This window comes from Schistocerca serialis, chromosome 5, assembly GCF_023864345.2.
Source record: "Schistocerca serialis cubense isolate TAMUIC-IGC-003099 chromosome 5, iqSchSeri2.2, whole genome shotgun sequence".
NCBI lineage: Eukaryota > Metazoa > Arthropoda > Insecta > Orthoptera > Acrididae > Schistocerca > Schistocerca serialis.
This window is the reverse complement of record NC_064642.1, coordinates 596,276,866-596,302,273: the sequence shown is the minus strand read 5'-3', so window position 1 is coordinate 596,302,273 and position 25,408 is coordinate 596,276,866. Positions and strand designations below refer to the sequence as shown.

At 39.5% G+C, this 25,408-nt stretch overlaps 1 protein-coding gene across 3 annotated transcripts; it reads right to left on the bottom strand.

Moving 5' to 3' along the window:
* Positions 1–17,807: 17,807 nt before the first annotated feature.
* LOC126481533 (protein mono-ADP-ribosyltransferase PARP12-like) lies at positions 17,808–24,465 on the bottom strand. 3 transcript variants are annotated; one of them, XM_050105341.1, is made up of 3 exons: positions 24,312–24,465; positions 20,455–20,563; positions 17,808–18,858 (listed from the first exon to the last, which is right to left on the bottom strand). In XM_050105341.1, exon 3 carries the CDS (start codon positions 18,854–18,856, stop codon positions 17,936–17,938), a length of 921 nt encoding a protein of 306 aa, XP_049961298.1. In that variant the 5' UTR covers positions 18,857–18,858; positions 20,455–20,563; positions 24,312–24,465; the 3' UTR covers positions 17,808–17,935. The 3 variants fall into 3 exon arrangements, with proteins under 3 accessions (XP_049961298.1, XP_049961296.1, XP_049961297.1); XM_050105339.1 differs by lacking the exon at positions 24,312–24,465 and adding an exon at positions 20,753–21,201; XM_050105340.1 differs by lacking the exon at positions 24,312–24,465 and adding an exon at positions 20,909–21,201.
* Positions 24,466–25,408: the final 943 nt, after the last annotated feature.

Sequence of the window (25,408 nt, the reverse complement as noted above, 5' to 3'; positions counted from 1 at the left end):
GTTTGAGGAATGTGCTGATCTTTGTATATTATGAGAACTGCTTATTTCAACTTTCTGCACTCTTCCAGTTAGGTATGAATTAAACCATTAATAATGGCACTTATAAGAGTTGAGGGACATGAAAGGGAAGCCGTGGTTAGGAAGAGAGTGAGACAAGGTTGTCATCCCCGATGTTGTTCAATCTGTATATTGAGGAAGCAATAAAGGAAACAAAAGAAAAATTCGGAGTAGGTATTAAAATCCATGGAGAAGAAATAAAAACTTTGAGGTTCGTCGATGGCATCGTAATTCTGTCAGAGACAGCAAAGGACCTGGAAGAGCAGTTGAACGAAATGGACAGTGTCTTGAAAGGAGGATATAATATGAATGTCAACAAATGCAAAACGAGGATAATGGAATGTAGTAAAATTAAATCGGGGGATGCTGAGGGAATTAGATTAGGAAATGAGACACTTAAAGTAGTAAAGGAGTTTTGCTATGTGGGGAGCAAAATAACTGATGATGGTTGAAGTAGAGAGGATATAAAATGTAGGCTGGCAATGGCAAGGAAAGCATTTCTGAAGAAAAGAAATTTGTTAACATCGAGTATAGATTTAAGTGTCAGGAAGTCATTCCTAAACGTATTAGTATGGAATGTAGCCATGTATGGAAGTGAAACATGGATGATAAATACTTAAGACAAGAACAGAATAGAAGCTTCTGAAATGTGGTACTACAGAAGAATGCTGAAGATCAGATGGGTAAGTCATATAAGTAATGAGGAGGTACTGAATAGAATTGGGGAGAAGAGAAATTTGTGGCACAATTTGACTAGAAGAAGGTATCAGTTGGTAGGACATGTTCTGAGGCATCAAGGGATCATCAATTTAGCATTGGAGGGCAGCATGGAGGGTAAAAATCATAGAGATATACCAAGAGATGAATACACAAAGCTGATTCAGAAGGATGTAGGTTGCAGTAGGTACTGGGAGATGAAGAAGCTTGCACAGGATAGAGTAGCATGGAGAGCTGCATCAAACCATTCTCTTGACTGAAGACCACATCAACATAGTGCAGCTACATGAAAAGTTAAGCTTCCACATACAATATTGGTCTTTTTTGCGTGTGTTACACTTCTTAGATACATCACACAAATGTGCCTGTAAAATTTTAAATAATGAAAATGTCTGATCTTCTGGGCTCAAAATTCTTCTAAGTAGCTACTTCTTAATGTGTTCAGTTTTAAATGAGAGCCAAATGCTGTGTGATTTAAGAAATTCATTGCACATTCGCACACAAAACGTAATTTATCTTGCGTAAAACGAAATTTACTTTGAAATTAATGCTTTTCAAAGCACCATTCGCAATATGTACATAATACAAATAGCTTCATTTCATCATCTGCCAGAGAGTGCCGGCAAACAGGCGTTACTGTGCATGGGCAACTATGATGGTGTAGGAAGCCCATATGTTCGTACATATATAGTATTAAGAGATCTTACATGATGTCATAAAAGAAATAGGATACTCCAAGAGCATTGGAATTTCATAAACCATACTAAAATGCATAATTTGGCTTAAAGTGCACATTCAGCTGTTCAGATTCACAGTGAAGTACGCCCCAACCTGAGATTAGGCTTTTCAGTGCAGTTTTTGGTATGCAAATTTTCTTGGAGTACCAGTACCATATTACCTCATGTTTGGTTATTTATTCTGGGATAATGTCACGTGCGCCAGAAGATGAAAATGTGCACTTGACTTTCAGTGAATAGTTGAAACTAGCCAATAGTGTGAAATGAAACACTTTGTTTCTAATAAATTGACTGCCTCTGGGGAAAGATTAATAAAAGCCACATTTATTTAGCAAATCGACAAAAATAACTTGATTGTTCTGCAAGGCGACTGACTGCCAAAAAGGTAGAAATGAAATAAAATCAGAAAGCAAACTAATAACATCTGTTAGTCTTCCGTAATTATGTGAACGTTTTTTAATTCACTTAGTATCTCACAACAACAGAAAACCATTTTGCTTTCATTTCATGTGAGACATGTACACAAAGAGGAAACAGCAAAATCACTAAACATAAACACGGCTTAAGTGGAGACTAACCCCCTCTCCACTATAACTGGAACTGCTATTTGCATGCACGAATTTGACAGCTTCAGCGTACCAGAAAACGTTTTCCAGGTAGCATCTGGCTGCTTGTTGTTAATGTTGATTTGGCTAATGGCCACACTTCAAGTAGCCTGGAAACAGCAGAATGTCTGTCGATACAGAAGTAAACTGTGCATGCATGTGAGCCTGCGGGCAACTGATCAAATGAACTTAATGTAAACAGTTGTAATGTCATGCTCGTCGGCAACAGTTTATTGTTATAAAGTATTCCATAGTCTTTGTCCTAATGGCTTTGACACATTTTGCTGTTTATCTGTTCTTACCAGTCAAAATTACAAAAATTTAGCTGAAGACTAAAGCAATGAAAAATTTCCGGAATTCTAAAAAATTCCTCGGTTTTTACCGGTTTTCTTCCATATGAAAAAAATCCCAGGTTTTTCTCAGATTTCCTGGTTGTCCTGGACCGTATACACCCTGTAACAGCATTCTAAGATAGTAAATTTATTACTAGATATTTAATGGAATTGATATTTAATGGAACTGTCTCATTTCCATTTCTACTCATTTAGTCACATGGCATACATGTATCAAATTCTAAAGCACAACTCTATTACAAAACAGAATTATATAGTCATATGTCCCTGCAAACATGGTGTACATTTTCTTCCAGACTAGGGATCATTATGCATCTATGTTCAAAGATCTTGTCTTTTATACTACAAGTTAACAGTATCTTGAGATTTTACCAATTTGCTTTGCTTACCAGTAGCTCCTTATCTTTACACCTGCAATGGACATTTCCACAAAATTCTTACTATACTTGATCTTGTCTCTGAATTATTCAAATATACCACAAATCAGGCTACCTGTATCAGTCAAAGAGTTATCTTCCAACTGATCAATCTTAACTCAATGTTAGGACACCCAAAGTCTGAAGCATCCTCTCTGCTGTCAGACACTTCATGCAGAATATCACTTTCAGTTTCATCAAATGCTACATCCACATTGTCTTCACAAGCTTTTATCAACTTTACAGTTATCATAGCATTACTTTCGTTACTCACATTGTCAGGTAAAGATTGAATACAATGAATAGATTCCACGGCGCAACTAACATCACTTGTTACCAGAGGAACACAAAACACATTACTGGCAAAATTGCACTTTCTGCTTAGATCCTCTTTCGCTTCATTCCACCAACTGGGATACAAATTCTGACAAACCACTGCTAACTCATTCCAGAATGCACCTTTATCTATGTTATCATGAATCTGGTCCCAAAAAAGTTTTCACCTATATTCTCCAGGCTCATAGTTACCTCACCTTTACAGTATGGATCATTACTCTGCATGACATTAATGAAAAACATACATCACTTACCTTAACTGTATTGACAACATCATCTACAAGTAACTCTGAAACTTCATTAATCTTAAACTCCACAAATACCTGATAGTCATCATCATCTTTTCCTCCAAAATTACTTCATCAACATCACTAACAACACAAGTCTCATCTCGATCAAAGTCACTTGCCTCACCTACATTCATTTACAATAAGACACCAGTCTCAGACTTACCAACCTCAATTATTTCACAGCTCTCGTCCACATCTACTTCAAAAATACCACCCATTTCAGATCCAATACAGTCATCAACTAATTTACATACATAACAGCACTGTTTCCCACCCAAGAGAAGAACTCTCCCATTCTGGCACCTACATCACCATAATAAACATGGTATCCCAAAACCTTTGATCAAAATCTAAATGAGAAATCTGATATTCTTTCTGTTCAATTTCAGATACATGTGCCATATCACTAACACTGTTATTATTGTCTAATTGAAAGTGTAACTTGGGGGGTCCTGTGCTTTTTATGTTTCCTCATTCCACAACTGTGGACATTCATTGAGACGAACTGCCATTTCCTGAATAGTTACTTCTATGATTGTTTCTTCTATTAAAATGCCCATGGTTATCCCCATTATTCCTATCCTGCTGATGTTCAAAATTTCTCTCTCTATTGACACTTTCATCCTGGTAGAAGTTACTGTTATCTCTGTTTCTGTGATTACTCCCATTGTTTTTTTCTATCATTCTAATTATTATGGCACATAATTCTTTCTACTGTCCTATCCAGCCAGTCAACATATCGTAAAAACTGTTCAAGACAATCGTCAGGTCCGTCTACTTAATCCCACTGCAATCTTTGGTAATTTCCTTTTAAGTGCATCAATCAAGGTCATTTTGTCAAATGGTTTGTCAAGATGTTATAATTTTTTAAGTTGGTTCTTTCAAAACTCTTTCAAAGTGCTGTCCCTATTTCTATAATTAGGACCATTCAAAACTTCAATTTTGATTCTCCCCTGTTCAGCTTCCAACCAAAATTTATTTAAAAAACGTTTCTCAAAACTCTGTTACGTTTCCCACTGACTTAAATTTAAATTTACCCATGACAGACTTTGCCTTCACGATATCTTTTAACAAACTTAATTTTTTGATTGTCATTCATGCCTGACACAAACTATCTATGCAGTGGTGCAGAAAATCCACTGGATGTAAATTATCTGATGGAAAACTTTTGATAGGTGTATTGGACCACACAATAATATTGTTGTTTGCACACCGGCTTTGGTTCAGATAAATTTACTGAACTGCTGAAGTTTTTTCATCTAAAACAATTACATTAGTTTGCACATTGTTTTCTACATCTAAAATTTTTTGGTTTAAACTTGCGATATTTTGTTGGGTTTCTCCGTTATTGCCTTCTGTTCAACTCTGATGTCTTCAACATTCTCTAAAACATCAACTTTTTCATTAACACTTTTTAACCTCCCTGACAAGCCATTTTCTGACTCTGAAACTTGATTATTAAAATGACCTGTCTGATCTTGTACTCTGTCCATTTTGCTATCATTCTCAGTTCTTATTTCAGTTAACTGATCATTAACTGCACTAAATTCGTTGTTGTTATCTGTCTTCATTTCCTCTAATTTTGCCAAAATTAACTGCAGAATGTCAATTTTTACTGTTTCTTTACTGACTATGATTTCACTTGGATCAGATGTGTCCTGACTGGATCGCTTTAATTTCTACCACACTTTTCTTTTCATCCCAATTCAATTTGTTAACAAGCACACAAGTCCACAAACAAATGAACTCCACAAATAGTGTGTACCTACTTTTTTTTCCTTTTTGATGTCCCTGGTTGTAATTGTAAAGTCCTCTTCACTTTCATTTGATCCAATCTGTCATTATTGGTAGTACTCGTCACTGTTGGTAGGATTCGCTTTGTTGGGCAGCCTTCAGTTTTTTGCTTCATGTGATCAAAAATTTATTCATACATAAATTGTAAATGAAATAAAGCACTTTCTTTTCTGCAACAGACAGAACTCCACTGTTATTTAATTAATCACGGACGACGACCCCAAATGGCTGTACTGGACAGTACGACTGTACAGTGTGTAAACTTTTAGATGGCAGACCTCTCCCTAGTCCTGAATCGGTAGAAATCGGTAAACGTCGGGAGGCTTTGGTAGGCACGCAGTTGCGACTGCTACCAACGTTACGAAGCTGACTGTGTTGTACAAGGTAGCCATTGTTGTCTGCTTCGTTATTGTTTTGCGCTGTACTGTTCTGCGTGTTTTTATTGCGCAGTTGTGCTAAACATTAGCAAAATGAGTGAAGAGGCAGTTGCTGGCCCATCTCGGGAGACGCCAACAACCCCTGCCGGTAGGCCTACGGTTAGAAGGAAACCAGTATTACGTAGCAATGCTCGCAAAATTATATTGCGTGTGATTGAATGCTGCGAAAGGGAGCAGAAAAAATTGCTTTCATTACTCTTTTCGGGCGTTCGGAGAACAACTCACCAAAGTTTCATTGCAATCACATGAATGGTTTGTGAGTGCATAGTAGACAAACATACATACATTCATTTTTATATATATATATATATATATATATATATATATATATATATATATATATATATATGTGTGTGTGTGTGTGTGTGTGTGTGTGTGTGTGTGTGTATGTATGTATGTATGTATATATATAGATTTTAATATACATGACAATTTCAGTTTCGTTTACGAACAACATTTAAAGCGAGTTTTGCTTCCAAGCCTTTCGTCTGCTTTCGTGTAAGCAACACGCGCAATTTGTAGTGCCAGCACTGCAACTGGTAGGCGTGCCTTGTGCCCCCCCCCGCCCCCGCCCCCACCCCCCAACGGCTCCTCACCCCTCGCCAGCCAATGCTTGCTTCCTCCTCTCCCCGCACTCCCCTCACAACTCTGCCGTCTTACAGTTAACACACTGTAGGTAGCATCACTATAACGTCACCTAAATTTGCACCAGGGCCAGGAGACGTGTTACAAAGCAGATTGTGCAACTTGATGAGTTGGAGAGGGGCAGCATTGGGGAGCTGCATGAGGCTGTGTGGTCCTATCACTGTATTGTGTGTCCCACACTTGTATGGTCACCATCACTGCCCATTGTTGGCAATACTGGATGAAGGAAAACTAAGTATGCAGAACATGTGGGACCTGGACATCTGATATGCACCACAAGTTGGAAGAACTGACAGATTGTCTGCCAAGTGCAAACAGAATCAGTGACGATGATAGGGGTCATTTAGTGGGCTGTCCTGCTTTCAATGTAACATCCCATAATTGCTAATGCCATCGGTATATTGCATGATGTAGGGCTTATGGCACAATGAGTGCCACGACACCTCCCACTCACTCCCCATAGCATTATTCCCAACATGTCTAGTGTTGGCAATGAGTGACATGTGGCCCTGCAGACTGGAAGCACGTCAGCTTGGGGGCGGCGACTACTAGGTCCATATCTGGAGGCACAGGGGAGAGGGCCACAAAGAGCAGTTTGGGGTCTCCCATTATACATTACACCAGCCAATGTGTAGAGAGAAATCCATTGGTACCCATTCACTGCCAGTGTTCCTAACAGTGTCCGTGACTGTGGAGGAAGTTCTGCTACCACTTGCTCTGCCCTTTGTGAACTCCCACATTCTATTTCAGCAGAATACTTGTCCTCACACTGCTGCCACTTCTCAAGTGGGGTTTGCAGATGTGAATACTCTGGCAGATTACCAAATTGAGAATGTGTGATGTGCCATGGAGCATATCATCAGGACTCCACATCTACCCACCAATTCATGCACTTAAGTGCTAGTAGCATGGGGTATCCAAGACCTGTACAGCTACATACCATGATATCTGGACATTTGTATTCACAACCACAGAAGCCCAACACCATACTAACATGTACATTTTGTGGCTGTGTAGTGCAATAAATGATGGTCCTTCAAAGTTGAAAGAGTAATTATTTTATATATTTGATACCATATGTGTGGTACCATCTATTTGCCTGCCAATAATAAACACAATCCACTTTGTCCTTTTGGTTTTTATGATGAGTGTACTGACTTTATTGGTGCCAACTGCAGGTCTTTGCTATTGTAATTCTGTATGTACTACTGCAATAAGCCTTGAGTTTTAAGATCAACTACTCCTTGTTCATAATCACGGAGTATGTAATCTACCCACTCCTTCCCAGTTGCTCCCATTGTTCACCAATGTGCACAGTTTTGTTCTGAATATTTGATAGGAGCAAGATTACAATAAACTTTTTAGTGTACTCATATTTCTTGCAGAGTGGGCTCCAGTTCTTCATGTTGAGGGGTCTGATTCTTGAAGCTGAAATTCTCACGTTAGGTTCTCAGGGTTCAACTGATCTAAATAATTTTGAAGAATGTTGTTGCAGAATTTTTGTTTTTATGTGAATTTATTGTGTCACAGTCTTTTGAATTTTCACATTAATAAAGTCAAAATTACTTTGTTTGCCCAAAATACAAAAATATGCCCAATCACATCAGCGGCATGCTTACTACTCCATCAGTCTGCAGTAATAAGAATATTCCAAAGGGTTTACATTCTTTCTTAACAAATGAATTTCTATTAAGTTCAATTATTACCTCATAAATGAATCCAAAAATAAACATAACAAACAGTACTAGATTGCGTAATTAATTATAGAAACTTTTAAGTGTGCCAAATATTTCATAACTTCAAATGTGTCTAAAAAAGAAAAATGAAAAAACAACTTTAACTGTACATTCAGAGTTAGTTCATGTAGACTGTTACAATGAAAATAAAGTAATCCCTTTTCACAAATTTTAGCTTGAAGTATAACATATTGTGTACAAAATTATATGAAATTTTCAGAAAAAAGCTGAGATAATACTGACCTGTTCAAAATTCAAAAAATATTACTAGTATCAACTACTACTGTTGAGGAAAATTAATGCTAGAGGAGGATGTCCCTTTAAAGTGGTAGATTAATTATTACAGCTCCAAAGACCAGCCACATATACACTGACGGAAAAAATCGCAAAATCAAGATGGAGTTGTGCGACATAAACAATAGTTGTTAGACATGTCTCTACATCTGAAAGATGATGTCTGTTCAAATTTTGTGCCCGTCATATGGGAGTGGCGCTTCTAGTGTCACTATGAAGATACAGTCAGGTTTGCTTTCAGTGCACACTGTAAAGGTCATGAGCATAATTACCTCTGAAGTTTGGGTGTCATGAGTTACTGTTAAGTCATGAATGCCTAAAAGGTGATAAAGATGCCATTATCAACACTTCACAGAGCTTGAATGAGGATGTCTGATAAGGCTAGGAGAAGCTGAATGTTCCTTCTGAAAAACTGCAGAGAAACTTGGCAGGAATGTAGCGACAGTATGTGACTGATTGCAGCGACAGTCATGAGAACGTACAAGAAAACTGAGCTATGGCTCTGGTGCATCGTACTTTATCTGCAGCAGCAATCTGACCAGCAGTTGTAACAAACTGTTACAAATTGGTTACTTCAAGGAAAGCTCTGAGTCAGATACCCTGTAGTGTGGATTCTACTGATTTCAAACCACCACCATTTGCGACTTCAATGGTATCGAGCGAGAGCTCATGGTGGGAAGGCTGGAAGTCTGTTGCATTTTCTAATGAAAGCAGGTTCTGTCTTGGTGTCAGTGATGGCTGTGTGTCAGTTAGGAGTCCAGCTGACATCCTGCAACCAACCTGTCTGCATGCTGGGAACACTAGACCTGCACTTGATGTTATGGTCTGGGGTGCAAATTCGCATGACAGCAAAAGCACACTTTTGGTTATCCCATGCACCCTGATTGCAAATTTGTATGTCACTCTGGTATTCAACCTGTTGTGCTGCCATTCACGAACGGCATTCCTGAAGCTATTTTCCAACAGGATGCCGCTTGCCTAATAAGACTACTGTAACCCAAAATGCTCTACAGAATGTCGACATTTTGCCTTGGCCTGCTTGATCACCAGATCTGTCTCTAATTGAGGACATAAGGGGCAACATCAGATGTCAACTCCAGCATCATCCACAACTAGGGATAACCATCTCTGTATTGACCCATCAAGTGCAAAAGGTGTGGAACTCCATCCCACAAACTGGCGTTTGGCACCTGTACAACATAATGCATGCTGGCATTCAACATTCTGACAGTTACACCGGTTATTAATGTACCTGCATTTCACAATTGCAATGGCTTATCTCATGGTTACATTTACTTGTGGTCTTGCTATGTTAAGCAGCTAAATATGTTACCTAAACAAATGTATTCCTGACATTTCATAACTCTACATTAATTATTTTTTCATGTAATTTTTTCTGTATATCCATTCTAGTTGCTTCACAGCACCCAAGATGAAAAAAAAAATACGATCACAGACAAGTCTTCACACTACTCTGTGGCAATTCAAACACCTGTCCACTGTGATGTTTTTAGCTGTAGCTCTTAAATAAAAAATTGCAATTCTGATAGCTTTTGCAGATTCATCTAATAAAAACAGCTGACTTACACTACCAGCATGTAACTAATGGAAGAAACCTGTGTTCCATCACTAAATATTTACATGAATGATGGTGTTTTCTGTAAGTGATTAATAATTTGTATTTCCATTTGATTGTGCAAGTGCAAGAGGAAGTGACCAAATGAAATTCTAATGAGGATTCTATAATTTCAATCTATGCATTTCAATCCTTTTCACCATTCAACACTGATTATTTTAGAAAGAGTACTTAAAAGATAATTATTGAGTGGCCATATACTAACTCAATGTGAAGTTCATCAATTGTCAAATGTGTTGATAAATAATTTCATAATGCCTTCTATGAAAACAACCAAAATCGGTCATTTCTATGTACAGTATTGTCACCAGCCTCTTGTTTACACTGTGTTGCATATTCAAAATAATTTGTCTACTTGCTGAATCCTAAATATATTAGCAAATTTTCCTTACAGAAGGAAGTAGTATAGCAAGAAATGAGTCTTGGGTCAAATAATCTCATTTTTAGTGTATGCATAGAAAAGTGAAAGTACAGATATACAATATTGCCAAAATATTTTGCAATCCTTCATTATGGAAACTGGTTTGATGCTATGTTAGCAATGTAGTTAAAAATGTATCAATGAAATATTTATTTGTCTCATTGTGAAATAAGAACAGCTCGAGGTGTTTAATTGGTTCACTGACAAAAGATAACTGTGCTGTTTGAGACTTTCCTGATGTAATAACTGCTTCATTGCTTCACAGGTGCTGTCTGATAATGTTCTCAAAGCTGCAAAATATTTTATAAGACAGTTGCTTGACATTTTTATGAGGATGGTTTTTCTACCCTACGTGGGTGGCATGTCCTTCAAGATCAGCAGACAATTCAAGAAACATCAAATAAAATGTCTCTTCTGCCCTCCAGCATGAGTACAAATGATGCTGGGTTCTGTTACAGACAACCTAGGTCTAAGGAGACCAGGGATATGTAAAATCCCTTGCCAGTGTGGGAAATCATAAAAGAGAGAGGCATGTCACACTGTTAAAGGACAGATGGGCTGAACATTGACATCACACCACAGTGAGTCAGCAAGAAGAATCTGCTGTGGCTGAACACTGTCTTCATAAGAGTCATAGCATGAAGTATGGAGAGACAAAGATCCATTTGTCCACTTCCACATACTGGGACTCCATTAATAATGTAGCAGTCCAAATACGTATAAGTAATGACCTGATTAACTGAGACAGGGGATTTCAACTCAGCATGACATGGGAAAAAATTAACTATTTACATGTCACATAATAAACTTTACTGTTCACTTACTAAATGTGGCTTCCTGTATTGATTCATTTGTATAATCACAACAAAAAATTAAAACTGACAGAGTACAATGATAAAGTGACCACAAAACTCTGTTCATAGTACTTTAGTGTTAGAAGTGCCTTGAACTGCAAACAAAAATGCTGGCAAATTTTGCCTACTTCCACTACTCATTGCACTCGGTGATAATCTTTGTAGCTATGCAGCCAAATAAATAAAATATACTGCTGACCATTAAAATTGCATCACAAAGAATAGCAAATAATGAAAATTTTTATTACTTTGTATGTATACAGGGTATTACAAAAAGGTACGGCCAAACTTTCAGGAAACATTCCTCACACACAAATAAAGAAAAGATGTTATGTGGACATGTGTCCGGAAACGCTTACTTTCCATGTTAGAGCTCATTTTATTACTTCTCTTCAAATCACATTAATCATGGAATGGAAACACACAGCAACCGAATGTATCAGCGTGACTTCAAACACTTTGTTACAGGAAATGTTCAAAATGTCCTCCGTTAGCGAGGATAATTGCATCAAACCTCCGTCGCATGGAATCCCTGATGCGCTGATGCAGCCCTGGAGAACGGCGTATTGTGTCACAGCAGTCCACAATACAAGCACGAAGAGTCTCTACATTTGGTACCGGGGTTGTGTAGACAAGAGCTTTCAAATGCCCCCATAAATGAAAGTCAAGAGGGTTGAGGTCAGGAGAGCGTGGAGGCCATGGAATTGGTCCGCCTCTACCAATCCATCGGTCACCGAATCTGTTTTTGAGAAGCGTACGAACACTTCGACTGAAATGTGCAGGAGCTCCATCGTGCATGAACCACGCGTTGTGTCGTACTTGTAAAGGCACATGTTCTAGCAGCACAGGTAGAGTATCCCGTATGAAATCATGATAACGTGCTCCATTGAGCGTAGGTGGAAGAAACTAAAATGAGCTCTAACATGGAAATTAAGCGTTTCCCGACACATGTCCACATAACATCTTTTCTTTATTTGTGTGTGAGGAATGTTTCCTGAAAGTTTGGCCATACCTTTTTGTAACACCCTGTAGAGTAGAAGGAAGAATACATGATTAATTTTAATGTGATTTGTGTATATATGGAATTTAGTACACAGAGCTACCACCTATGGCAGAAAGTGTCTTTAACCCAGCTGAGCACTGAGTTGAATTGAGGTTTTATGACAGATACAGGCACATAATTTCATGTTGCTTAAGCTCTTATGCCAGATGTAATTCATACTGGCTGGTGAATTGTGGCATGCCACTCTCTCAGCAACACACAGCCATATGTTTTGAATGGGTGAGAAATCTGCAGATCTGATCAGGGAAGATTTGAATACTCTCTTTAATAAGGTTGGTTGTTACACAAAACATACTGCCTTGCTTTATCTTTTGTAAAATGACTCAGAGACCTTCAAGATAGGGTACAGCCACTGGACTTAATACACTGGAAATACGAGGGGCATTTCATAAGTAATGCATCACATTTTTTTCTCGCAAGTTTTAGTTTAAAGAATGCAGAATTTGTTGTGCAGCAGGGTGGGATACTCCCACTTCAGCCCCTACAGTTTCATGTTATTCCGATAGGTGGTGGCACTATATTGGCATCCATAACAGAAGTGCATTCCGAACACAGAGATGTCACTGAGTCTGTTTTGTTGGAAAACCAGAGCACCGCAAATATTCATAGACACTGGCAGAATTTCTACGGAGATCTGGCAGTGAACAAAATCACAGTGAGTCATGAGTTGTCATGTGTGTCATCATCTCAACAAGGTCGCGCAAACCTGTCCGAATATCCTGTGGGCCAGCTGGCTGCTCACAGTTAACTTTTGCAGTGTTGGAACACATGGACACTCTCATTTGAGGTGATCGATGGATCACAATCAAACATCTCACAGCTCACATTCTTCTTTTCCATGACAGTGCAAGGCATCACACAAATCCGTGCACCCTAGAGGAGCTCACAAAATTTCTCTGGAGTGTTCTTCCTCATCCGCCCTACAGATGTGATCTCAAATCTTCCAAAATTCATCTATTTGGCCCAATGGAGGATGTACTCTGTGGGAAGCAGTATGTGGAAGATGGGGAGGTTATTGAGGCAGCAAGATGTTAGATCTGTTGTCCAGCAGCAGAGTGATACCATGTGGTCACACAGGTCCTTCCTGTAAAGTGGAGGTGGTGTAAGGCCATTGCATTGACTGCAGATTATACTGGAAAATAGGGTTATGTACCGGTAGCCAAAAGTGTGAAATAATGTGGTGTACTGGAATCTAGAATAAAACCAACCTGCCTTCAGAAAAAGAATGGGGTGAATTACATACCGAGCACCCCTTGTATAATGCCTTATTGGCTATGGGAACTGGAAGTGATCATGTCAGGTGATGGCTCCATATGACAATGACAAATACAATCTAACAATGTTGGAGCCTGCACATACTTATATGTCCATCACAATGCTGCAGACATTGAAAAGACAGTGTGATGCCACTCCTGTGTCCAGTGTTGTTGTTGGGCACACTACAGTTGCTGTCTCTCTCTGCAGTCACATCACGGAATATTACAGCAATGGTCACCGTAGAACTCCAGTGCCATCTCACTGTCAATGTGGATACCTTTATAGCTGCAAACAAACCAATTACCTGACTCAGGGTAGGCAACACTGCAATACAGTACTGCAAAATAGAGTGAGGATTACCTCTACCTCTTGGGTGCTAGTATTGTGGGGGCACTGAGATCCTTCACAGTGTTGTGTATGGTCCACCCACACCGATCAGTTCCACAATCACTTGACGGTTGATCCCAACCAATGCAAGCAGCAAAATCACAGAAAAGTAAATCAGTCTTGACAGGTTGCAATCCTGCTGCTGTCAAATTCTGACACAGGCTGATAAGATATTACCTTCCATGAAACTTAAGATAAATGTTTCTCATAAATAACAAATATTCAAATGTGGTATTTGAATGAGAAACCTACTTCATAATCATTCTTTAAATACATAATGTAGATGGCATTACTCCTATGTGCTTTAAATGATTGTCCTGAAATGAGAGTAGGAGCAAGTGAGTTATTTGCACGTTTTGGGGATCATAATTGCGAACTCTTGCTATGATGTGAAACAAGTCAGTTTTAAAATTATACAACACTTTCTCAGTGAGAAATGTGGCTGCATGCTGACCATTTATATGATTTATGGCCACATGCTGACCATTTATGTTTTCTTAAGATTTTTAAACTGCAAAAAGTGTCTCACACCTAATTATCTCCAATGAGTTCTATTTTTTAATACACTCATAATACAGATTCAGAAATTCTTCTGTGCAGTAGAATTCTCAAGTAGATATGATTTCAGTTATATTTGAAGTGATTTAAATTGTTTATTCAGTTCTGTCTACAAATGATTCTAGTGGCCCCAACATATTATCCTTGTTAGATAATTCTCTGAGCAACAAAAAACATTTCCTGAATTATGAACTACCCCAGAATCTGAAGCACTACGATATTAGAGAAAAGTAAGACAATTTTTTAACATTTTCATTTACAAAAATCTGATATTATCTATAATGCAAAAGTTGCAGGACTTACAAGTTTAAGATCACTAATGCGTGGCTTGCTGTCCATGTGTAGTATTGAATTGTATATATTGTGATGTATCTAAATGTAGTGACAGTCTATTTGCAGGGCATCAGTTTTCAATTCTCTAATGTTTCAGTTAGTCCATTAGACTTTATTGTTATACTTGCATTGTCAGCAAAGAGAACCATTTCTATCCCTTGGATATATGATGAGAGTTTATTAATGCGTAGCTAGAAAGAGAGCAGGTTCCATATTGATCCCTCTGGTACATATGTTGTGATTATTCCATCATAAATATGCCTTTTAATTGTCTATACTCCTTCAATAGATTAATGCAAGTCTCCATTATTTTATTAATATAATAGAAGGAAACATTCCACGTGGGAAAAATTATATATAAAAAAAAACAAAGATGAGGTGACTTACCGAACGAAAGCGCTGGCAGGTCGATAGACACACAAACAAACACAAACATACACACAAAATTCAAGCTTTCGCAACAAACTGTTGCCTCATCAGGAAAGAGGGAAGGAGAGGGGAAGACGAAAGGAAGTGGGTTTTAAGGGAGCGCTCCCGGCATTGGAATGACTCCTTACCCTCTCCCTTAAAACCCACTTCCTTTCGTCTTCCCCTCTCCTTCCCTCTTTCCTGATGAGGCAACAGTTTGTTGCGAAAGCTTGAATTTTGTGTGTATGTTTGTGTTTGTTTGTGTGTCTATCGACCTGCCAGCGCTTTCGTTCGGTTAAGTCTCCATTATTTTAGTTATACAGGATGAAAACCTGTTACCACCAAGATTTATGATATTATTTTCAGATTGTCTTGAGAATACTATGAGCTACAGAATCATATGTTTTTAACAAGTCATAGAAATTGTCTCCTGGCAATGCACTATCATTTAAAATCTGTATAATCAGATTTGTGAATTGAAAACTGGCATATTCTATGGAGAGAGCACTTTGAAATCCAAATTGTCACTGACTAAATATCTTACTTTGAGTAACGTGTGTTATGCTTCTTGCATACACAATCTTTTATAGTGCCTTCAAGGATGTAAGCCAAGAGACCAGTTGGAAATTATTATTACGTCTTTATGTAAAGTGGTCTGACAATAGCATATTTCAGTCTGTCTGCAGATATTCCCTGTGATGCTGATTTAAATACACTGCATATATATGAAGTGGATTTTAGCTTTGGCACTGATCAGAACAGTATTAAATATGCTTTTTTTAGAAAATATAGAAAGCATTTTGTATTAATTAACAACGTACATCACGGAACACACCATTGTAGGTTATAGGATACCCAACAGTAATATGTTTACAGAGAATAGTTCTTTTGATTTGGTCCCTGCTGGACTATGGGGATGTCTTGTGGTGTTAACTGTACATTTTTTCACAGTTCTCCAAAAACTTTGATGTACTAAGTTGTAGTTTCATGACTAGGCCTATATCGTGCTCAGTTCTACTTTCATCACATGGTCTTATCCATAAAGTGAACTATTTTTTAACAGCAACTGAGTGGATACATACTTGTCATGTTGCTATGAAGAGGAATGAGACTCTGAAAGCCTAAACAAGTAGCTGTCTATCATTTCTGAAGTTCATGAGCTGCTCAACATTTCAGTTAAGGCATATCGTGATCTGAGTTCTCATTTGGTGTTCATATGCAAGAAGAGTGAGGTTGATCACAATGTGAACTTGACACCTGCCAAAATTGCTTTTATTGAAATGCATGCCAAGGAAGGGAAAATACTGCATTATAAAGTTACTATGGTTAGAAGATTGGATTCAATATTGGAACCTAGGGCGAAGTAATTAAATAAATAACATAAACATCAGATTGAACATAAGGAGCCACAAATATTGTTACAAATTCACCTACAATACTTCTTTAAAGCAATAAGTCAGAAGTCCGCAGCTTGTGGTCGTGTGGTAGCGTTCTCGCTTCCCACGCCCGGGTTCCCGGGTTCGATTCCCGGCGGGGTCAGGGATTTTCTCTGCCTCGTGATGACTGGGTGTTGTGTGGTGTCCTTAGGTTAGTTAGGTTTAAGTAGTTCTAAGTTCTAGGGGCCTGATGACCATAGATGTTAAGTCCCATAGTGCTCAGAGACATTTTTGAATAAGTCAAAAATTTTTTGTGAAAAAAAAAAAAATGTGTGTCAGGGTAAACAATTCAATTAATGCTTAGGATTCTGTAACATGCGACTAACAACTTATAAAGCTTTTTATGAATAAATACTTTTGAAGTAAATTCTCTGTACAGAATCGTCTTCATCTGACAGTATGCAAAAACAAAGAAATTTTCTCTAAAAGTAACATATGCACAGAACACTACAAATAAGGATTTCAAGCACGTTGTTTTAAGTTTGTATTGGAAAGCATAGTGGCCTTCTTAAATGCTGAAAATAAATGAATGAATTAATGAAAAACTTCCCATAAGTAGACCATTATTCACTTAATCCTGGATCACTGGTTGTGTGGCGAGACGGTTTACACTAATCATTAGCAAATGACTTTCTACTGAAACAGACTTATTACATCCCAACATTCTCTCCACACCTTGCAGTTTAAAGTGACTGTGTAATTGGTAATATGTGTATGCAGCAGAAGAGATAGGTAACAAAAAATTTAAACTATTAGAAGGAAAAAAGTAAACAGCTCCTGTTACAGATTCATAATCCCAATAACTATGTTATGTGCTCTAGGGTTTATAAATGTCAATATTTTCTGCAAGTCTTATCACACATGCAAACTAAACAAGATTCTCCTGATATTAATTACATAAAAAATAACATAAAGCATGGAAGGAGACCACTGACAGCCAAGCAGCTGTCCACAACATGTTAAATATAATAAAAATTTAGTGTTCAATATAACAAACATGATTTATTTTTTTAAATGAGGCACTTTTATTTAAAGTATATTTCGAGAGCTTCATGCCGACAAAGTCTGTAAAACAACCACTGTTCTTATGGAACATCGTATACATGATAAATTACATACTTGTCTCATTCCCTTACAAAAATTGTAAAAAAAAAGTAAGTTAGTTTCATAATGGCCAAATTCCATTTCCTTTATCCCTTCTTACATACTGTCCTGTGTAATATACAACATACGAAGGATAAAACTCACAATCTGAGAATTTGACGATAACCTGACCATTGTGTTTAGTAGCAGTGTCGTACCTAAGATATCGCACGTAATCAAATACAGGTGGTAGTACCATATCCTTGTTACCTACAATTTCCTTTGCAATTAGAACTTTAGACACAAACATCATTCTTTGAGTGTTGCCGTTGTCTGAATAATGACTGGCGTAACAAGAAATAGGTGTAAATGAAACCCCTTTCCCAAAAATGTTTCCTACCGAACGTCCATGTTTCCTCCAGTCAAAGTTATCTTTGCAAATACTGTCCTTGTTTACCTCCTTGGTACCATGAAATAAATACTTCTCAGTAACATAACGGTATCTTGATTTCATTTCTTCTTTCTTGAGTAAATAGCAACCCAACAAGTACGGATTCTGAACCCTGTAAATTTTATGAACCATGAACTGTCTCTGTGTGGTACGCTTGAATAACCTAAATATTTCTTCATATTCCCAAGTACCGAAGGGCAACAAATATAGCTGAAACTCTGAGTTGGCATCCATGGGATCCCATTCAACAGTTAATTGTAAGACAGACTTGTGCAGAGTAGAGTCTGCAGTTTTCACTAGAGAATATCTTTCGTTATGTCCACTACCAACATACTGCAAATTCGACAATGTAGAATGGTTTGGTAAAGTACTTGCATAGTAGGAAAAACTGTTATATTCTTGTGAACTGGAAGGTAACACTCTCACATTGTAATTACTGGGTACAGATGGTTCATATCTCTTCTTTGCTTCAATATATGTTTGTGGTTGATAAGGTCTGATGGGTTCTCCATTGCTGGAGTCACTAGTGAACCAAGACAACACTGCGCCCATTCCTGAAACACATTCACAGTTGATTATACTAAAATACTGGCAAAGAAAAATAAATAATTACTGCCTGAGATTTAGAAACACCGGTCTTTTAATTCTACTATTCCATTGAGGACTTCCCATTGATTTATTCTATTACCAAGTAAAACAAACACACACATTTACTGTGACCTAACATGTTCCCAAAAACTTTTGTTTGTTGTCACCCTCTGCTTCCTGGCTCTTCTGTCTTTTACTTCAGCTGTTTTATTTTGTAGACGACCTTTCAAAATGTTATAGGCTAGTGGAACTGAATTCAAAGATCAAATATTTACTCCAATTACAGGCCTGCCCTTCCCACTTTAACTTGTATTGTAATATGAACAGTGTCACACATTTCTCTGGTATTTGCATCTGATAATTTGTTTTATACAAAGGCATTTATAATTGTGCAGTGTAATACAAGAATTCATAGCAGGGCAACTGAAATTTTGTAGTGATACAACTATGGTATACAAGATTTCTGCTGTGAAGAGTTGGGATGTATCACACCTGAATTATTATAATACCGAACAAAGGAAACTCCATGTAGGAATATCAACAATGTAGAAAAAGACAGATTGCTACTTAGGGTAAAGAAGACAGTTAAGTTGCAGGCAGGAACAATTGAAAGGCAAAGCTTTCAGCCACAGTCTTCATCTGCAAAAGGAAAACACACACCATCCATACACACAAAAGCAAGCACACCTCAAGTACACATGAGTGCTAACTGCAGCACCTCCGGCTGGAATTCTGGTCCAAGATGCTGTAGGTAGTAGCCATCTGTACATGAGGTGTGCTTGGTTTTGTGTGTATGAATGGTGTGTCTCTCTTTTGCTGACTCCACATTAAGGTTGTCTGTAGCACACAAGGGGATGTACAATGCTGCCACCAAAATTTTTGATCACTTTCCCAAAGATATAAAATATTTGTCGCAAAGCAAAGTTAAATTTAAAAACAAACTGGCAAAATTTCTTCTTCACAATTTCTTCTATTCTGTTGAAGAGTTTCTAATTCCATAATGTTTAACTGGTGACATGTAGGAATTATTAACCCACAACAGTACTAAAATAAATTGTAAATGACGGGCATGGAGCCATGTTGCCACATGAATGTGCAAAGTGATAGTAAAGTGACTCCTTCCACATTATTACACGTCTCTTTATTGATCTTCTGGATAATTTTTGTTAAATATATGTAAACGTGGTATTTAGAATATATGTATTATGATATGATACAATTTATATTTAATTGCTAAATGAAATTACTGTCAGATGTAGGTTGGAATTTGGGACTGTGTGTGTGTGTGTGTGTGTGTGTGTGTGTGTGTGTGTGTAACAAAATTAGTTGAAAATTGTGATGTGTTAGGCAAAATGAAAAAGCTACTATACTGAATGAAATATATTCACTTAGAGGCTACAGCACTACGCAGTGTTTAATTACTATTATAAATAATTTCTAACACATCTAGTTCATTGTTGAGAATATTTATCAATGACAATCATATATGGCAAAGAGATGACATAAACAGAATAATACTTAATTCTGTTAGTAAAATAAGATGAAAACATTGAAATACATACCGGTATTGTTTGCAGTGTGAGACCGCCAATTGCGAGTCTACGTGTGGTGCGTGTCAGAAGTACAGATCTGATGTCAGTCTGAAGCTGATGCCTTGACCTACAGCATTTCCTGCAACACCAAAGTAATAGGATCGACTGTAGAACCCCCTACGCCCATGTTGCTCATTTCATGTTTCAAGTCTCCATACCGCAGTCTTTTTTTTTTTTAATTTCGTTTTGTGATAACTTTTTTTACAACGTAATTTAGTGCAATATTATGCTGCTGAGAAATTTTCGGAACACGTTGACACATACGCACCTCAGATACCGAAAATGAACAACACTGCTTCAAAAAATTGATAAATATAGGAACCGGCACAGGAATTTCAGTAGATGCGCCACTATTCGGTGCAGTATGCGGTGCACTGTGCAATGGTCGGTACACTTCTACAGTTCACGCCTCAACATTACTCACTTGCGACAACTGCTTTAAAAATTCAGATATCTACACAGAATTCACCAACTTCGACGTAACGCCAAAGGTCGCTGCTTTGAGTACGATACAGTTGCACTGCTGCATCTGGGTATCTCGGTAATTATCTTTACGTAACTAAGAAAAGTACTGGCGAAGCTTGCCAACATTAACACAACTGATATTCGTATGTTGGTAGCAATGAGTAAGCCACTCTTCTCATTGATTACTTATTAACTTTGTGATTGCGGACTAGTATAAGAGTGAGATTAACAACTTTTTTTCTCGAGATTATCCCATGTGATATCACAGCAGGTTGGTAGTTTGCCTGCTGATTCACCGCGCGTGCACCTCTAGGTGCACTCACAGTGAGTTCATTACACGTCATTTTGACGTCAAACCGCCGTAAGCTTGCGTGACCTCGGCAACTCGTAGGCCCGGCGTCAAACGAATGAAACTATCCACTGCGGCCACCTCAGCTACGTGAATGTTTCTCGCTCATTCTCTGGGTTTGAGTGGTTTCACTTACTTTTTTTTCAGCCTTTCCGGTTATATATGAAGCGTGGCTAGGGTTCATAGCGTTTTAAGAGACAAATAATTTTAAGAGACAAATAACATATCTTGTTTCCACAAGGTGAATAAAAAGTATATTGCTAAAAATATTGTTTCATTGGGGGGAAACGTTGTTTTATGTGTATACAATAAAGCCAGATTTTCCTAGGAACCTGAAATTTGCGCCGCATAGTGCGCAATGCATCCGCCATACAGGGTTGTATAAAAAGTAATGAGACTGAGCCTATGAATCAAAATTTATTGTAGATATCACTACAACCACTTAGTCCTCTTCAGTGTATGACCGTTGAGAGTCGACAACCAGCTGCATGCGGGATTTCCACACTCCACGCGCTGGCGCGAACGCAGAGTCCGGGAAGGCCTTCAAAGCCCCCATCGTCACAGCTTGGACCTCCTCCAAAGTCCCATGACGGTGTCCTTTCAGGGAAGTTTTTAGTTTGAGGAGCAAAAAGAAGTCTGACGGGGCCACATCGGGACTGTAGGTGGTAGGCAATCGTTGAAATTCATTGGCCAGGTAGCTGGCCACCATGAAGCAAGTGGGACTCGGCGCGTTGTCATGATGCAGCTTGCAATCATCGGTTGGCTTCACGCGATGGACCCAGGCTTTCAGTCTCTTGAGCACTTCGCAATGAAAAGCACTGGTGACAGTTTGGCCTTGAGGCACAAACTCATGAGGAACCACGCCACTGTTGTCGAAAAACACAATCAGCATGGCTTTTACCTTCGATTTGCATATGCGAGCCTTTTTTGGACGTGGGGACGCTGCGGTGTGCCACTCGGCACTTGTGCGCTTTGTCTCCGGATCGTACTGAAACACGCAGGTTTCGTCTCCAGTGACCATTTATCTAAAAATTTCGGATCAGCTTCAGCGCTCTGGAGATTGGCAGGCGTCCACACATGCTTGCTTTTGAACGTCTGACAAAATCTTCGGGATCAGCTTGGTGCAGACCTTCCTCATCGACAATTCTTTGGTGATGATGTTGTGCACTGTCATTTTATCAAGTCCGAGGTCGTCTGCTATCATCCTGACACTCATCGCCGGCCGCGGTGGTCTAGCGGTTCTGGCGCTGCAGTCCGGAACGGTGGGACTGCTACGGTCGCAGGTTCGAATCCTGCCTCGGGCATGGGTGTGTGTGATGTCCTTAGGTTAGTTAGGTTTAAGTAGTTCTAAGTTCTAGGAGACTTATGACCTAAGATGTTGAGTCCCATAGTGCTCAGAGCCATTTGAACCATTTTTTGACACTCATCCGACGTCCATTATAATTATCCGGGCCGTTATGCCGTGGCCGGTTGATGAATTCTGTGTCGATTCCCAACGTTTCGTCTCCGACTGCGGGAGACATCTTCAAGGGGGTCCGTAGCTCGATGGAAGGTCCAACACATCCACTGGCTCGCTACTGACCGTCGCTAAATTCCGTGTCCGCGCGCCCCGGGCCGCGGTGTGACGTCACGTGTTTTGAAAACGTCGGTGCAATTGTCCGCTGTCCGTCGCAGTCGATCGCTGTTGCCATCACCCAGTAGTGGACGGGTGGTACACATCTTCTTTAACACCGGCATCCATATACCGTTTAATTTCACGCCCTCCTCCTTTCGATTGAAATTATTAGGGTGTTTAGTGATTTCGGTTGCCTCGCTGTAGAGCCTTTCATAATATCCGCTTGTGGCCGCTAGTACTTGCGTCTCCTCGAAACTAATATTGTGGTTCCCTGGCTGGAAAGCATGCTCCGCAACGGCTGATCGTTCCGTTTCTCCTCTTCTACGGAAAGCATGCTCCGCAACAGCTGATCGTTCCGTTTCTCCTCTTCTACAATTGCGCCTGTCCTCTTCCAAACGTTTTGAAACAGTTCTTTTAGTGGTACCCACATAAACATCTCCACAGCTGTAATGGGTCCTATACACTCCAGCTTTTTCCAATGGTTTGCGAGCGTCCTTGGCAGGCTTAAGGTATTCCTGTATCTTCCTGGTGGGCTTTTAAATTACGGTAATACTCCCCTTCGTCAAGATCCTCCCTATTCTTTCCGTTACATTTTTAACAAACGGCAGGAAAACCTTAGATTTTGCAGTAGCCTGTACGTCACTATGATTTCTGCGTGGCTGCCTAAACGCACGTTTTATTTCGGCGGACGAATATACGTTCTTCATTAGTGCATTGTCGAGATGTTCCATCTCAGCGTCGAGCAACTCAGGTTCACAGATATCTTTCTAGGCAGGGAACCACAATATTCGTATCGAGGAGACGCAAGTACTAGCGGCCACAAGCGGATATTATGAAAGGCTCTACAGGGAGGTAATCGAAATCGCTAAACACCCTAATAATTTCAATCGAAAGGAGGAGGGCGTGAAATTAAACGGTATATGGATGCCGGTGCTAAAGAAGATGTGTACCACCCGTCCACTACTGGGTGATGGCAACGGCGATCGACGGCGACGGACAGCGGCCAATTGCACTGACGTTTACAAAACACGTGACGTCACACCGCGGCGCAGGAGCGCGCGGACACGGAATTTAGCGGCAGTCAGTAGCGAGCCAGTGGGTGTGTTAGACCTTCCATCGAGCTACGGACCCCCTTGAAGATGTCTCCCGCAGTCGGAGACGAAACATTGGGAATTGACACAGAATTCATCAACCGACCACGGCATAACAGCCCGGATAATTATAATGGACAGGATATTTCCGGCCGTGAATGTCTACATTTTAGTACTCATCCGACGGTCAGTGTTCAATAAAGCGCGCACACGGTCGAAGTTTTCGTCAGTTTTGCTGGTTGACGGGCGTCCGGAGCGGTCGTCGTCCTCAACGCTGTCCCGGCTCTCTATAAAGCTCTTCACCCACCTGAAAACCGGGGTTTTTGACAGGCAGTCATCGCCGTAGGCTTGCCGACACATATCCAACGTTTCCGTATCCGATTTTCCTAGTTTCACACAAAACTTGATGGCGTAACGTTGCGCGATCGTTTGCGACGTGTTCGCTAAAGGTACGAACGATGCTGCCGAGACAGAGCGGGCAGGCGACTTAACACGCCGCGAGTTTTCGGCCAGACACCCCCCACCACCAATCCCCCCGAAGCGAGCGCGCGCTGCCAAGTACAGTTGCGTCAGCAAAAAATCAGTCTCATTACTTTTTGTACGAACCCTGTCTTGCGTCGTCCACTCAAGAATGACAAATTAAACTGGAGGTGTTTTCTCACCGAGCGAAATGCGTAGTGCCAGGCAGTCCAACTGGCTGTGGATGGATGGATGATTTGGGGGATGGGACCAGAGAGGTCTTCGGTCCCAACGAATTATGTGCCCTTTCAAACCATTTTTTCATATGTTATACATTATGATGAAATAGACACGTTCTTCAAAACCGTGGTTATGACGGCGAAAAAAATTTCATATAGATCCCATTACGCAGACCACGATTACAGTTTTCCGAATCGTCATAGAGATGGAGGCGTTAAAGCAAAGCGTCAATGCAGTTCTAGTTCACAAACAGTGAATTATAATGAAAGTCATTCGTCCTGACGATACGCTTCAGCACCGTTGCCCAGGTCCACCACTGATGGTTTTTCACTAACTGACCTTACTGATGAACAGTATCAATACAACAAACATACAGAACAAAGCAGTGTTTTGTATTAGGTTCCATATTTCACTTGCTATATGAAACTCACTGGAATCTATGAAAATTGTTTTGTGGTTGTATGCAGTTGTGGTTTTCGTTATGTGTTACGGGCTTGTAAAACGTTTATGCTACTTTCACGCTATATACTTCCCAGACGGCATGTGTGAACTTTAAAGCTAATGCGCTTGCAGTTTCATTTTCTGGGAAAATACAAATGCGCTCCGTTGCGTTCTTGCCAACGCAAAATGCACTGTTCTACTCGTGCGGCGCAAAATTCAGTTCGTAGGAAAACCCGGCACGAGGAACTCTGAATAGACCAGTAC